At 44.7% G+C, this 13,848-nt stretch overlaps 2 protein-coding genes across 8 annotated transcripts in view; one reads left to right on the top strand and one right to left on the bottom strand.

Moving 5' to 3' along the window:
- Nucleotides 1-2,817: 2,817 nt before the first annotated feature.
- ppp1r3aa (protein phosphatase 1, regulatory subunit 3Aa) lies at nucleotides 2,818-6,139 on the bottom strand. Its single transcript, XM_037243293.1, has 4 exons — nucleotides 5,299-6,139; nucleotides 4,976-5,028; nucleotides 4,813-4,892; nucleotides 2,818-4,599 (listed from the first exon to the last, which is right to left on the bottom strand). Exons 1-4 carry the CDS (start codon nucleotides 6,012-6,014, stop codon nucleotides 3,052-3,054), a joined length of 2,397 nt encoding a protein of 798 aa, XP_037099188.1. The 5' UTR covers nucleotides 6,015-6,139; the 3' UTR covers nucleotides 2,818-3,051.
- A 2,210-nt stretch (nucleotides 6,140-8,349) lies between these two features.
- Nucleotides 8,350-13,848, top strand: part of foxp2 (forkhead box P2) — a 64,666-nt gene continuing 59,167 nt past the window's right edge. For 2 of the 7 annotated variants that reach the window (XM_037243308.1, XM_037243305.1), the window contains exon 1: nucleotides 8,351-8,807. The gene's annotated coding sequence lies outside the window, so the exon portion shown is untranslated. Of the gene's footprint in view, nucleotides 8,808-13,848 lie in introns of all 7 variants that reach the window. The other 5 variants (XM_037243307.1, XM_037243309.1, XM_037243306.1 and 2 more) reach the window with 4 other exon arrangements.

The following is a 13,848-nucleotide window of genomic DNA, read 5'->3' on the forward strand; positions in this document are numbered from 1 at the left end:
TCACCAGCCTTGTAAGCAGTGAACCATAACAGGCCTGTCTCCTCTCACACTTTCCTTGTTAGTGCAGAGAAAGAGTGAGAAAGCGATACTATAGCTATGTACGATATGTGTAAAAAAAATATATGTATATATTTTTTAATTTATTTATATTTATTTTTTGTATAAATTCTTTATTTTTTTATATTTGTATTATACATATATACTATTTATAAAAAATATATATGTATATATACATTTAATTTATTTTATATTTTTTCATATTAATTTTTTGTATAAATTATAAAATGTCTTTTTATATTTGTATTATACATATATACTATATATAAAAAAATATATATATTAAAAGAAAATATATTTATCGTCATACAAAGACACGCAGATGCAGAAAGAGACTTGGATTTACAAGGCCACCGCCGAAAAAATCGATTGAATTCAGGTCTCCCTCGTACACAGGTTGTTGCTATCTCATCTGTCTCTTCCTTCCTTTCTTTACTTGCCTTTTGCAGACATCCATCTGCTCCCCCAAGCGCTTTTGTCCTTTTCATTCACCCATTTTCCTCCTTTTATAACCACTCATCCATTATCCGTATCAAGGTGGGCAAACGGAGTGAGGAAAGAGGCGAGCAGTCTTTAAAAACTTGAATGAAGTTCTCAGTAAATACGCAAGCGGGCCAACTCCTAATTAAAATGATGACTGTGTTATCCATTAGAGAGAGCTGGCCGCCTGATAAACACGCATTTTGATTTGTTTTGACGCCTCCAAAAAGGGATTTAAAAAGCCGGCAGATCATCAAGGCAACACGAGCTTGGACGGAATACATTAAAAATAAAAAATCTGCTCCACGTGTGACCTTTTTTGGGCGCCAAAACTGACTGGGATTTCCAAATTGGATTGGCTGAGTATAAAAATGGCAATTAATTATATGGGGGGAAAAAAAAAAAATGCTTGCTTTGTGTAATTTTGAGATCGGTAGTGTCAAGGGTGCCACAACCTAAGACGCCCGCTGGATAAAAACCAAGCCACACTGTAATACATTTGACGCCGGAAGGCAGTACGCCTCCGTACATACAGTGCATAAGTCTCCACCCCCTACGCAGCCTTGCTCCACTTCTCTTGTGAATCGAAGCATCACACATCCGTGCATATGGCGCCCTAACGTGACATTGGCATCCGACTCCCCCCCTTGTAAAAAATTCCTCCTGCTTGAAAAATCAGCAGAAAACGTCGTAAAATCTGACAAAAATAACAAAAAGATTCCCAACCCCCGAAGTGCCGTCATAATTGTTACGCAATCCTCCCTTGTTCTTTTCCTGCTTGTGCAATGCAGCGGTAACCTTATACATCTATATTCGAGTCCCATAAGTCTATGAAATGGCCACTAGCCAATAATGTGGCAGCAGTGCCATATGGCATCACACTGTCAAATCCCCAAACAGGCTGCAATTAGTGTTGCTTGGGAAGTGTCGGTGTCCCACCTACGTCCCACCATCCAAAATGTCAAGTGTCAGGAGCACCAGCAGCTGGAAGCTTGACGTAGGAACTCCAGCGGTATAGGGAGTCGGGTACTAGCAAGGGTAAAGGGGTCATGTTGTTGGCAAGGTGCAGGATAGATGGATGTATGGATGATGGTGGCGGAGTGTTTTGGAGGCTTGTCAGGTCTGCGATTTGTCCACCGAGTTCCTCCGGTCCCCTCGGGCCTCGTAGCGAGGCCCAGCCTCCACTAGAGCTCTCATCCACTCATGCTCCATGTCCTCATTCACCCTGTTGTCCCCGGCAGTACGCTTCATTGCACGCTGATTTTTTATTTATTTATTTATCTATTTTGTTGCCACAGAGAGAGAGAGTGGGCTCGATTGTTTTGTCTGTGTCGCTTTCTGCGTCATGCAACCGCTTATTATTTCAAATGGCATTTCAAGTCCAGGATTATGCAGATGGTGTCCAATATTTGCTTGAGGTTATTTTTTTGTGTGTATGAATCTATTTAGCAGAGGGTGATAAGTGAGGCTGCAGTGACATCTAGAGGATGAGGGTGACATTGCAACATGAACCTAACCTGTGTTTATTTTTATGGCTAACTGGAACTGTTCATAATTCGCTCCACCTTGACAAAGTTGCAGCTGTGTTAAGAATATTTCATTAATTCCAGTCTGGATTTTGTAGCCAGTGACTATCAGATGTACTTCCGAAAATATCACTCACATGATCCTTGATGTACAGTTCCTCTATTTTAACTCCACAGGCCCTTGCATGTGATTCCACTCAATTATAAATCCTTGTGTGGTTATGTCACGCCCACTTCTACCAGATCATTCCGTGTGGTATGCGAAAAAGCGAAGCCGGCCTTCTGCCATGCCAACGCTGGCGAGCGGCCATCTGCTTTGAGGCTGCCAGCGTGGGATCGCTGCCCGTTTTGACAAAAGGTCGCCATACCCCGGATTGGATCAAGTGACTTATTCTGAACTGCTTTACCGCCCACGGTGACGCACTCGTTGAAACCTGAACCCGTTTTGAGTGCGTGATGTCATAACGAGACGACGATAAATTACACTGCGACCGTTTGCCGGGCAAATTTGAATTCCTTCCAAGTATTCTCGACAGGCACTTAAAAACAAAACGATGGATGGCTCCGCAGAGGCAAAAGCGGCTTTCTCATTCAGAGCCGTCGAGGTTCACGGAGTTTATTCCCGTGAATGGCGTAGGGGGGGGAAGCGGCAACATCACGAGTCTTTTGTTGTTGCTAGGCAAACTTGGAGATTTGTTTTGATTGCCAAAAAGTGTCAACGTTGCGGCTAAAAATGCGTCTCGAGTCTCCTGAAAATGTTGTGACCAGTCGTTGAGTTTATTCAAGAAAGCCAGACAACCACGGCACTACTTGGAAAAAGTAGGAAAGGCAAAAAAAATACAAATATAAAAATCACAGACGCAAACGTTACAAGTGTTATCACACTTACTCCCTCGTCCTTCCTTCGTACACTACAGTGCAAAAAATTAGGAACATGACTATCGTGTCGTTTCACACTCGCACACCGTATCTTGTCCATTATTCGGACCTAACTGACTTTGTTTGTTGCCCCCTGAGGGCCCCTCCACTTGTAAAACCACCAGGCCATAGAAAACATGTAGAGCACAAAAAACGCCGGGAATTCGTAGAGAACGACGACGACGAAGAACCCCCCCACCAGCAGGCTGCAGGTGAGCATTCTGCTGATGTGACTCAGGATGTACAAGACGCTCCACCACATGAAACCGCCGGACCCCCTGGAGGGACTTTGGCTTTCTTCTGTGGGGTTACTTCCCGCCGGATCCTGATCAACCTTTGTGTTTCTTCGGGAAGGACCATGGACCCTCTTGACTGAGTCATCTCCAATTTGTCTGCACTCAGGTTCTGATTCACGAGTGTCCACATGACTTTGCTTGGTTTGGACTCTCTCAGTGCCTCTTTTCGTTGCGTGACTTTCATCTGGATCCAAAACATCGTCATGGACGTTTGTTGTCGTCGGTTCTATGACCGAGGTTGCACCATTTTTGGAGATGCCGACACGGTCACCCGATGTGTCCGATTCCTCATTTTTCACCTCGAGAGCGCGAAAAACATTTTTTTCCCGATGGATGTTCTCAAGGTTCTTACATGATGTCGCCCCTTCAGTCTTGGGTTGAGCGTCCCCTATTTGGTTCGCATTGGCGGGTTGTATTCCGTAGCTTTCGGCCGATTGATTTTTCTGAGGCTCTTCTGTAAACGTGACAGCACGATCACAGTTCTTTGCGAGTCCGTCCGAAGCATCCCAAGATGCCACCTTGTCATCTATCGCATTGTGTGGTTCTTCCCATTCTTGGCTTCCTCGCCGTGAAATCTCATGACCATCCCGAGTCTTTGCTGTCGTGTCTGTTGTCGTCAACTCCCTCTGGCTTGTTTCTACGGCAGCTGCGAGCTGCTCGGTTTCATGTAGTCCTCCTTTTATCCAGGCTTCTTCATGCTTGTGACACTTACTTAAAATGTCAACAGAGTCACAAGACACAAGCACGGGAGACCCGAGCGCGGTTATGTTTTCAGCACCGCCGACAGCGCCGGGTGTCTGGCGGTCCTCGGAGTTTAAGGAAACGTGATCCGGGAGAGCATGTGACGAGGTGGCCGGCTCTGCATTCCGAGGTACGTTCTGGTTCTCGCTCGCGGGGGGAACCAAAGCGGCGGTCTGCAGCCATTCCGACTCGGAAACTCCGCAATTGCGAGGCCCGTGAATAAACGCCTGCCACACGTCGCACACGGGGCTTTCGTGATCCGGGCTCGGACTTTTCCCGTTAAGAAAGGTTCCCCAAATATCATTGACAGACAGCGCAGCTTTTGCGGTCTCCACTTTGGCTCTCCCGGTCCAGATATTCCGGTCCATGTTGGAGCTCACCCACTGCTTCTGCTTCTCATTGTCCCAGTCCAGTGTAATCAGAGGAATTTGGTGATAGGTGAGGACTTGTTTCCTTCGGCGTTCAAGCAAATATTCCCCCGAGGGTTGAAGGGTGTTAGCGGGGTCACGCCACCTCTGGGACAAAATGTCTTTCACGTGCGCCAAGCGCCCCGCTCGCTGTCGGCTTTTTAGGCTCGCCACCTGTCAAAGAGGTCACAAAGTTCAAAGTTGGAAAAAAAACTGTCACGCTCAAAGTAAAATTAAATTAAATTAAATTAAATTAAATTAAATTAAATTAAATTAAATTAAATTAAATTAAATTAAATTAAATTAAATTGCCAGTTGATTTATTTCAGGCTTTCACAAAACAACTAAATAAGACAAACTCATCATAAATCCAGGAATGAACCTCACCAAAGGTTTGCGTTCAGCGGGCAAGAATAACGACGGACCCTCCGCTCTCATCTCCACCGCGTCACGCGGGTCCTCGGCCTCTGCGAGTCGACAAGGGTCAGAGTTTATGAGGGGGGGGGCGGCTTTGACCAACGTAATATAATCGTGACACATGTAAACACACCTGCGGCAAGTGTCAGCATGTCCGTAAATTCTTTTTCCTGTGTGCTCGCCCTCCTGTAATAGCACACACGTGTCAGTCTCCCGTGTTTATTCTTTTTTTCTTCAGCAGGGGATGATGTCACTCGCAGGAAAAAAATAATAATCCCACTATGCAATCAGATGAGCATGTACACACAGGAAGTGCCTGTCTGTCTCCATCCAGCAGTCGAGAGAGAGAGACACCAGCACCATATACGGGCAAAATAATCCATCCCTGCAAAATTACGTAATTGCACTGGAGTTGCCAGCTCCGACTTTAACACCAAAAGCAAAACTCTCCCCTACCTGTTGGTTCTGAGGCAACTCCTCTTCATCTTCAGTTCCTCTTGGACTTGTTGCTTGGCAGGACTCTTCAGGTGGCAGAACATGACGTAGTTCATCTCCTGGTTGTTCGCCCAAAAAGTGCCGGCCGAGGTCTCGTAGCACAGGCAGAACTCGACCCGAGTCCCCTCTTTCTCCAGCGGAAGAGCCACCGTGTACTGGAAGGTGAAGCGATCCGTTTTCCGATCGCTCGATCCGGGTACGTAGTCGGCCGGCAGGTCAAAGTGGCTCTTCCAGCCGTCCAGGGTGATGCGGGCGTAGACGGACTTACTGAAGCAGAGGTTGAGGACCCGCACGTACCCTCTGAGATTTGTAGTTCCCGGGAGGAGCTCCACCCTCTCCAGCTCCACCATCTGCTCCTCCAACCGCCGCACCAGTTCCTCCTCAGATGAGGGCGCCGTAAAAAGACACGAGAGGTAGAACTCCTCTTGCGGCGGCGACTTTCCTTCCGTGTCCTCACCGGCGTGGACGTCGTCGTACTCCTTGACGGAGACCAGGTTGAGCCCGAAGGCGTCGGCGAAGGAAACCTTCCTCCGGACTGTGGAAGTTGCTTCCCACTCGGGTTCTTCCTCATCAGCAGTGGAGCCCCAAGGGGGGAAGGCCTCCATCCTGACCTCTTCTTCCTGTCTTCCTAAAGACAACCTATCCTCCTCCAGGGGTTGAATGGACAGAGCCTCCATGTTAGCCAGCTGTCGGCCTGTCCTGCCGTCCGTCTGCCTCGGAGGGTGACGCCGAGCGCAGTGCCCTCAGCCTGTCCGGGGGGGTGACACCGGAGAAGGGGCGAGCGAGAGAAGAGGCTACGTGACTGGACAGATGGAGTCCGGGCCAAGACTATTAATAGGGCACATGCGGCTCAAGCGCATTGGTCCTTCGCTCGTTCATCCCGCCACAATGTGTTTGCTAGCGACAAGAATAAATAAATCCAAACCCGTCTTATGTAACAGCACTCAGGACATGACAAAGCCCACGTCCGCAGGGATGATGCGAGCATTCCTCTAAAATCCTGACAAAAAGGAAACTCTGTCCTATTATTAGTAAGACCACAACATGTGTCCTCAAGTCCCCCCGTAATCCTCAATATCCTACATTTCCCACAATGCATTGGTTTGAGGTAGAACTCCAACTCCAAACATGTTTCGTGATCTAAAAATAAATAAAAATAAAAATAAAAATAAAAATAATAATTAATAATAATAAATAATAAATAATAAATAATAAATAATAAATAAAATAAAATAAAATAAAATAAAATAAAATAAAATAAAATAAAATAAAATAAAATAAAATAAATGTTTCGTGATCTACTTACTATTTTTCTCTCCAGTGAGTCTTTCACCTCATTTTCTGGACCAAAAAGCAGATCTCATTCTATTCTTTGTTTGGCCAGATTAAGCCCCCTGAATGCGTTCAACCATGTGAAGTTTAATTCAACTAATCCTCGATATGCTGTGCGACCACCAGCCCTTTACGGTTACAGTAAATCTTGTCAGTAGACTTCAATGCGAGTCGCACAACCCCTCACAGGTGGCCTCTGTCCACAAAGGCCACTTTGTTCCCCCAGCCAAATATTTCCCTCTAATGACTTTTAATGGCCTATTTAGGCTCCGGCTATTATTAGGCGTCATTCCTTTTCTCCTGTGTGGAGGAACATAGCAACTCATGTTCACTACGTGGGTGAAAATGGTCAGTGTGGATGTACAGAATATGTGGGGGGGTTTTCAGGCTATAGTGTTCATTTTATATCAAATAATAATAATTGTAATTTCAATGCCTGATCAATAGAGGGCGCTATTTGATCACGATAAGATTCAGTAAGGCGCATGCAAAGAGAGTTTTTCAGTGAGTCAAAGGTTGGTCATTCTTTAAGTCGTCAAATCAAACAAAACTTGCCATTAATCCACAAAGCAATGGCTGTTATATGAAAGAATTGATCTGATTGATAGGAAATCAATAAAAATGGAAACTTAAAAAATATCCAGTATGATATAATATTTGGAGTGGACCATTAACAGAGTATGTTTGCTGTGTCTGCAACTGAGATGGGTAAAATGCCTTATGACAAAAAAGATTTACTTTTTGCTTTTGGGCCATTGCTGACTGTCTTTCCACATATGACCGCTTGGTGTCAGCAAACCCCCACATGTTTAATTGCAATTCAGGCCAGCAGAGTTTTAATTGAAATATTCGCATCATTTTTAACACAAGCAAACAAATACCAAAACATACGACATATTTACGCCATTAAAAGCAGAATGGAAGTTTTTTTTGTACATTTTCAAACATGTTTATTCAGGACCACTGCGCTTGTTCTTCAGAATGAACGTTGGTTTTTGCTTTTATCGTGGTTCTTTTAAAATAATTGATTTTGAATAAGGCCTAACATTGCAATAATTAAATTCATCACACCCAGTTATGCATAAAAAACACGCATTTATTTTAGTATTTGCATTTAAAGAATTATTTTCCTTTTTGGGGGGGAGAAGATGATTATTTTAGTCATTTCCATGTCTTTGCAGAAATTGTGTTTATTCTAAATTATTCCACAAGCCTTGTGAACATGTGAGACAATCTTGCCACATCTTTTTGCACCTTGACATTGCACTCATTTTGCAGCAATATTCTGTGTAATTTAATTGCAATAGCTAATTCTAAATGTTAACTTGGATATTATTTAGCAGAAAACATGTTGCTCTTTTTTATTTGTGTTAAATCACATGTTGACACTTCGCTGGTTGATTATAATTATTTCTGAGTGAAAATATTGTGGTGGAAAAATTTTGGTTATTTGTGAAGGTTAGGGTTAAGGTTAGGTCGTGAGGGTTAAGTTTAGGTTGTGAGGAACCATCATTTTAAATCACAATTTGAGTAAAAAAAAAAAGTTTATTTGAATTAACTTAATTTGTTTGCGGAGCAGGTGGCCCGTGACGTCACACGGGGTCGCAGTACACCCAAAAATAACAAGGCTCACCCTCCACGCTCAGGGATGAAGATGACGATGATGATGATGATGAGGAGGTGGTTTAGTGTGTATGTGTGTTCTAGTCCCAAAGTGCGTGGCGTGGATACATCTTGATGTGTGTGTGTGTGTGTGTGTGTGTGTTTGAATGGAAACGAAGAAAACACACACGCACACAAGCAGCCTTTTTTTTTTTTTTTTTTTCTCCTCTTCCCGCATTGCGCGTCATTCAAACGGGACTGCTGGCTTACTCCTCTGGGTTGCACTCGTAAGCCTAAAAACATCGTCGTTGGTGGGAGACACTGGTGCCCAGCGGAGGAATATTTGTGCTTATTTACTCTTCTGCAGCTTGTTGTCACTTTGCGTCATGGGCAGTCCCAACTGTCACATGTGAAGACTTGACCACCAAAAAGAAACCACAAAAAAAAACAGGACTTCCTCTTCACCAACTTGTCCTTTTTTTTTTGGTTTTGTTTGAGCAACTTCACCGTGAAAAATCACCTGAGACTTTTTAAAGGTAAGTTGCAATACTTTTTTTTGTGCAATTCGCTGCGTGGATGCTGAACTCGCACTTTTGACGCGCGGTTGTATTTATTTGCAACATTTTGGTTGTGTGTGTCTTTGTCATGGTTTTAAATACCCCGTGTGCATTAAATGACGTAAACTAACTCGAGATCATTTGTAAAGTGTATTGAATTGTAGTTTCCAAAATACAGACTATTTTATTTGGTTCGCCACAGAAATCCAATCAGGATCATTTAAACTTAATTATTAGAGTGCGTTTTATATTTTTGCTACGTCAATTTAAAGCATTTTTCCTTACAATTGTCACAGTTTTAATCACACAGTTGCCATTGTGGTGTGTGCAATTTTTTTTTTTGCAGCAAAGTGACATTTTTACGTGTGCGTTGACAAGTTCCATTTGCAATCACTGGCTCATTTTGAGCGAACATTTATTTGAACTGCTTTTGTAGAAAATATTGATGATGACAGGGGACTCAAAAGTTTTACAAGAAATCTTTTGAGGTGTGCTCATTTATGTGGAATCGTTTGTAAGCATTCTCAGTCAAAACAAATCACATTATTTTCATATTGTGGATTAAATATGATTGTCATAAATAATAGCAAAGATCCTGTTAATATGAGTAACTGACACTAAGATAATATTGCATTTTTTTTCCAATGATGGAAAGTGAAAGGGAAAATTTGCAACCTTGTCTTGCACAAATTAAGATCTGCAATAATTGAGTGTACTGATAGAATCCATTTAAATCCAACACACAGATGCACAAGCACGATCCCGTTGTGCCGATACCGCGTATCGATACTCTCTAACAAATACTCAACATTTCTCTTTGACGAGCCGGCCGCCTGGAGATTAACCGCGGCGACCCTCCTCGTGGGGAGCCGCAGGGTGCACAGGTGTTGCCTCCCGAGTTATGCAGGTGTGCAGCGCCGCGTTCCCGCCTCACTCAGCAGCTCCGGCGCTTCAAAGGCGCAGGCGGCAATAAACGGCCCTCGTGAAATATGTCGCTCCACAGTGCACAATCAGCCTCTTTGTTGGAGTGGCCCTGTAATCATTTCGTAAAGCAGGTTCAAAATGGACCTTGTGTATTATTATGTGCCGTAAGAAAGGTCACTTCATTATTTATATATATATATATTTCTTTTCTTTCACATATATATATGTGTATATGGAGAAGAAAAAAAAAAGACTTGCCATCAGTCTGTTGACCGTTGTTAGGAGCACTTATTAAAGCCACTCTCCCGGCCCGGCATCCATTTTTTGATTGCTGCATTCATCATGGAGCGCTCCTGCTCTACATTATGCTAATAGGAAAATGAATGTCCTCCACTGGATTAATGTGTGTAACCTGTCATAAGTTTCAATCATTCATCAAAATCAAGATTTGCGTGCGCGCGTTTTAATCTTTAAATGTGGAAATCACTGCTTGTGAAACGAGCCTTGCAATTTATTTGTCATTCCTGGAAACTTTACACGCTGAAACGGACAATGGAAGGAGGCCAGATTGAACACTAATGTGACCAGGTTTTTTTTTTCTTCTTCTTAAATTATTTTTAATTATTATTAAAATCTCCATACCAGAAAATGAGGTCTTTATTTGTAACATTTTTTGTTTTTAGGATTTTTGTTCTGGAATCCATTCACATGCATCATATGTAGATTAAAACAAAATTCAACCCTGGCATATAACTGCAAAAAAATCTTCAGGTTTGATCCCTTTTAACTTCCCAGCAATGTTTCCATGACAACCTCCCTGCATGTTAAGGCAACCAGAAGTGATCACGTTGAATCCGCCGCCCCCCAATCCAAAGTCAGAATGGAATTTGTGTTGACAGTTTTGGCCTTTAATGGCACTTTTGTAGCGCAGCAAAGTATTTGTTTACCGGGATCATACGCTCCAAGCTGTCAGCCTCGGAAAGATTTACTCCTCAAGATAAAAGAGTGTATTAGGCGCTTAAGAGGCTACGCTTTTGCACCGTAATTGCCCACATCACTGTAATGATGTTTTGTGTGCCCAGTTGCTAAGGGTCTTGGGACAGCTCAGACTTTTTTTTTTTAACTTCTGCTCTGGGTCACCGAAGCCAAAGTCGTTAGGGGAGGAGCGAGACCCGGGTCAGGGTACGAGAAGGATTAGATCTTGGACTCGTTGGTGCGTTATGTTTTTTTGATGTTGTCACGCTGATTGTTTGAACGCACGCTAACGTGTCACAAGTGTCGCTATTGGCAAACATGTGACTTGGAGAAAGAGCATGTTTTTGGATGTGAGCGGAACACTCATCTATAAAATATTTTTTCTTGTAATGTTTGGACTTGTAATTTTGGTGTTCTTTTCCCAGAAAAAAAAAAAAAAACTGGCAACAAAATGGCAGCCGCAAAACGCTAGCAACGACCAATCAGAGGAAAGCGATATTGCATATTTAAATCAACGAGAACAGCCAGCCAATCAGAACAAAGCTGGTATATATATTGAATATTAATGAGAAATTCTTGGCGCCAGGTGATCAAGACCATCATTTTCTTGTCGACCTGATAAAAACGATATAAAAGGCTGTTATCTTCCATCACTTGTTTACGTGCCGCGGTCACGGTCTGATGCGTGGCTTTCTCATCAGGGGTGCTGCCGGTGGTGGGGGGGGCGGGGCTTAGTGTTGGTTTTGAGGTGTTTGTTCCGAATTAAAGATAAGAGGTCACTCGTGGCAAAAGGCAAGGTCATCTCAGAGCTCCTAACCACATGTGACGGACGAGCGCTTGCGCTCGAGGCTAACGCTATCGCGCTAGTCCTTTTTTTACCTCATCTGTTTTGATGGCAGCTTGGTTATTCGAGACGGTCGACTGTCAAACGGTTCGTTATCCGAGCCGATCCAATTTGGGATGGCTTGTAAACAACGGCGTTTGCTGGTACCTTTCCACTTGGGACCGAAAAGTATGTTGCGAGAGGAGCAAATAAAACGAGAGTGGTCGAGGGTGCACGGGGGGGGGGGTGCTTTGTGACAGTAACACTTTTTGACAGGCACATTAGGCCGCAGAAAGAGCATCCAGCTCGGGGCTGAGGGCATATGGTGCCGCCTTCTGCCGGCGTCGCTCCAGACCAAGCTAGAACGCTCGTGCAGGGTCACGACTGTCTCAGGTTTGTTCCTTCTGTCTCACCCGGGCCAAAAATGGGAGGGGGGGGGTTGGTGATGATGCGGCTATTTGTCTGCTGCCCTACGATGGATGGGTGTCTTTGGTGAAAGGACAAAAGGGATGTTCGGAGTCCCTTTCGGCCAAGATTTTTGTCGACGGGAAGTGAGGGGGGGACATTTGACATTGTCACAAACGTTTTGGCGTTGGCTCTCTCCAACAGGCGCCGTAGTGGAGGGATCTGATCTTTCACCATTTGAAGGGATCTTGGACGACGAGGCCTAATCCTACTCTAAACAATGGCCGTGTTTCCACCACAGCGGCTTTGCTGGCTTCATCCACGCGAGGAGCGTTTAAAGTTTAAGATGACGCACCGTTCTGGTTTTCAAGGCGGCGTATCGGTGGGGAGGCTAATTACAGGCTAGCGGCGGGATCACAGCTTTGGGCTTTTCGGACACGCTTTTTTGCCAAATGGAGCGGTGGCTGTAAAATAATGTTTTTTATTTCCGTGATGAGTCTATTTTATTTCGATCGTCACTTCTGGTGAACAGCGGGGCAGATGGTCTTGAGAGCCCACCCGAGCCGAAATACCTCCAAGCAGCTGTTGAAAAAAAACTTTTCTTTGGCGTCAAGTCAAACCTGTTACAACACCTGTTTCTGCATATGCAAATCTGTTGTTTTGTCATTTCATTAAACAAGGCGCCACGACACGGGTCCCTCGTGGTTGCGAACGCGACTGGCACCGAGCCCAGTTGGCATGCGAGACGCCCGAGGCGGGGGTGAGGAGAAGTGGAAGGAAAAGGAGGGGATGTCGGGGGTGACTCAGCCAGGAGATGCCCTCGTGGTTCAATCTGGCTTGCTTCCTAAAATGTGGCTAATTATGAACACTCTTACGTGATTAGCATCTTCCCTCTTGGAGTTGCAGGAAATAGCCAAAAAATGGCACACGTGTCTGGCACACGACTCGCTCCCTCCTCCTCGTCCTCCTGCTGCTCCGCCCATCCTCATCCCTTCATCATCTGGCGCTCTCCTGCAGCGCTCGCCTCTTAACCACATGTGCCGGCACCGGGGCCCTTGCTTTTGCTCCGGGGCTAATTGTTCGCTGGTTGGCGGGGGCCTGGATGGTGTCGACGATGATGACGATGATGAAGAGGAGGAGGTTGGGTTGGGTGGAGCGAATCGCAATCACGTCTGGAGATTGTCACCTTGTAATCCGCCTTGTGTACTGAATGCACCATGAAATTAAAGGCGCTTGCAAACCTGCGGAGAAACACCGATAGCGACTCGAAGATTGACAGTGGCCACAATATTAGGAACGACGAAAAATCTCTTTGGTGTGATTCGTTGAATCCATTGTGCAGGTGCACGGAACGATTTTGATTTCAAAGCTAGCACGTAGCCATTAGCTCGTTATTAGCGACGTGACAAGAGTCGGCCGAACTAATCTGGCTTGATAACCGACCGCCGCCATTCCCCGCCCTCCCCTCCGGTGATTTGTACCCCCCCACCCCCCTTTTGCCTTAAAGCCCCACAAGCCCCCTCTGATACGGGGAGAGTTCATTAGAGATGGGCCTTTGATGGGCAGCCTTTTCATGTGACTACCGGTTCCTCAAATACCTTGATGTAGAAGCTTAAGAAGCCATTGTGCAGTAAGCCCTCCTTTTGATGCGACTTATTTAGATCTGCATAGTAAATCAGGGAGGGGAGGGGGGGAGTAAATAACCAACCAGCAGATGGAAGCAAGGAGATAAGGCGCCCCGGCGAACAATCGCATTTGTATTTTGTTATGATGTTGACAGCGGCTAAAATTGGCTAATCTGGAGCAGCTGATCTGCATTTCAAAGAAATCTCATTTAAAAGCGGCCGGGGATAAAGTTCCCCCTCATTGTGTCCATTTTATTGCATTCTTTAC

Source organism: Syngnathus acus, chromosome 23, assembly GCF_901709675.1.
Source record: "Syngnathus acus chromosome 23, fSynAcu1.2, whole genome shotgun sequence".
Classification (NCBI taxonomy): Eukaryota; Metazoa; Chordata; class Actinopteri; order Syngnathiformes; family Syngnathidae; genus Syngnathus; species Syngnathus acus.

What these genes read in the sequence shown, in the direction of transcription:
- ppp1r3aa (XM_037243293.1), bottom strand. Translation starts at nt 6,014, where the DNA reads ATGGAGGCTCTGTCCATTCAACCCCTGGAGGAGGATAGGTTGTCTTTA. An exon ending in AGTTGCCTCAGAACCAACAG is followed by an intron (nt 5,029 to 5,298) that starts GTAGGGGAGAGT and finishes GTGCTATTACAG; the next exon opens with GAGGGCGAGCACACAGGAAA. An exon ending in CATGCTGACACTTGCCGCAG is followed by an intron (nt 4,893 to 4,975) that starts GTGTGTTTACAT and finishes GTCGACTCGCAG; the next exon opens with AGGCCGAGGACCCGCGTGAC.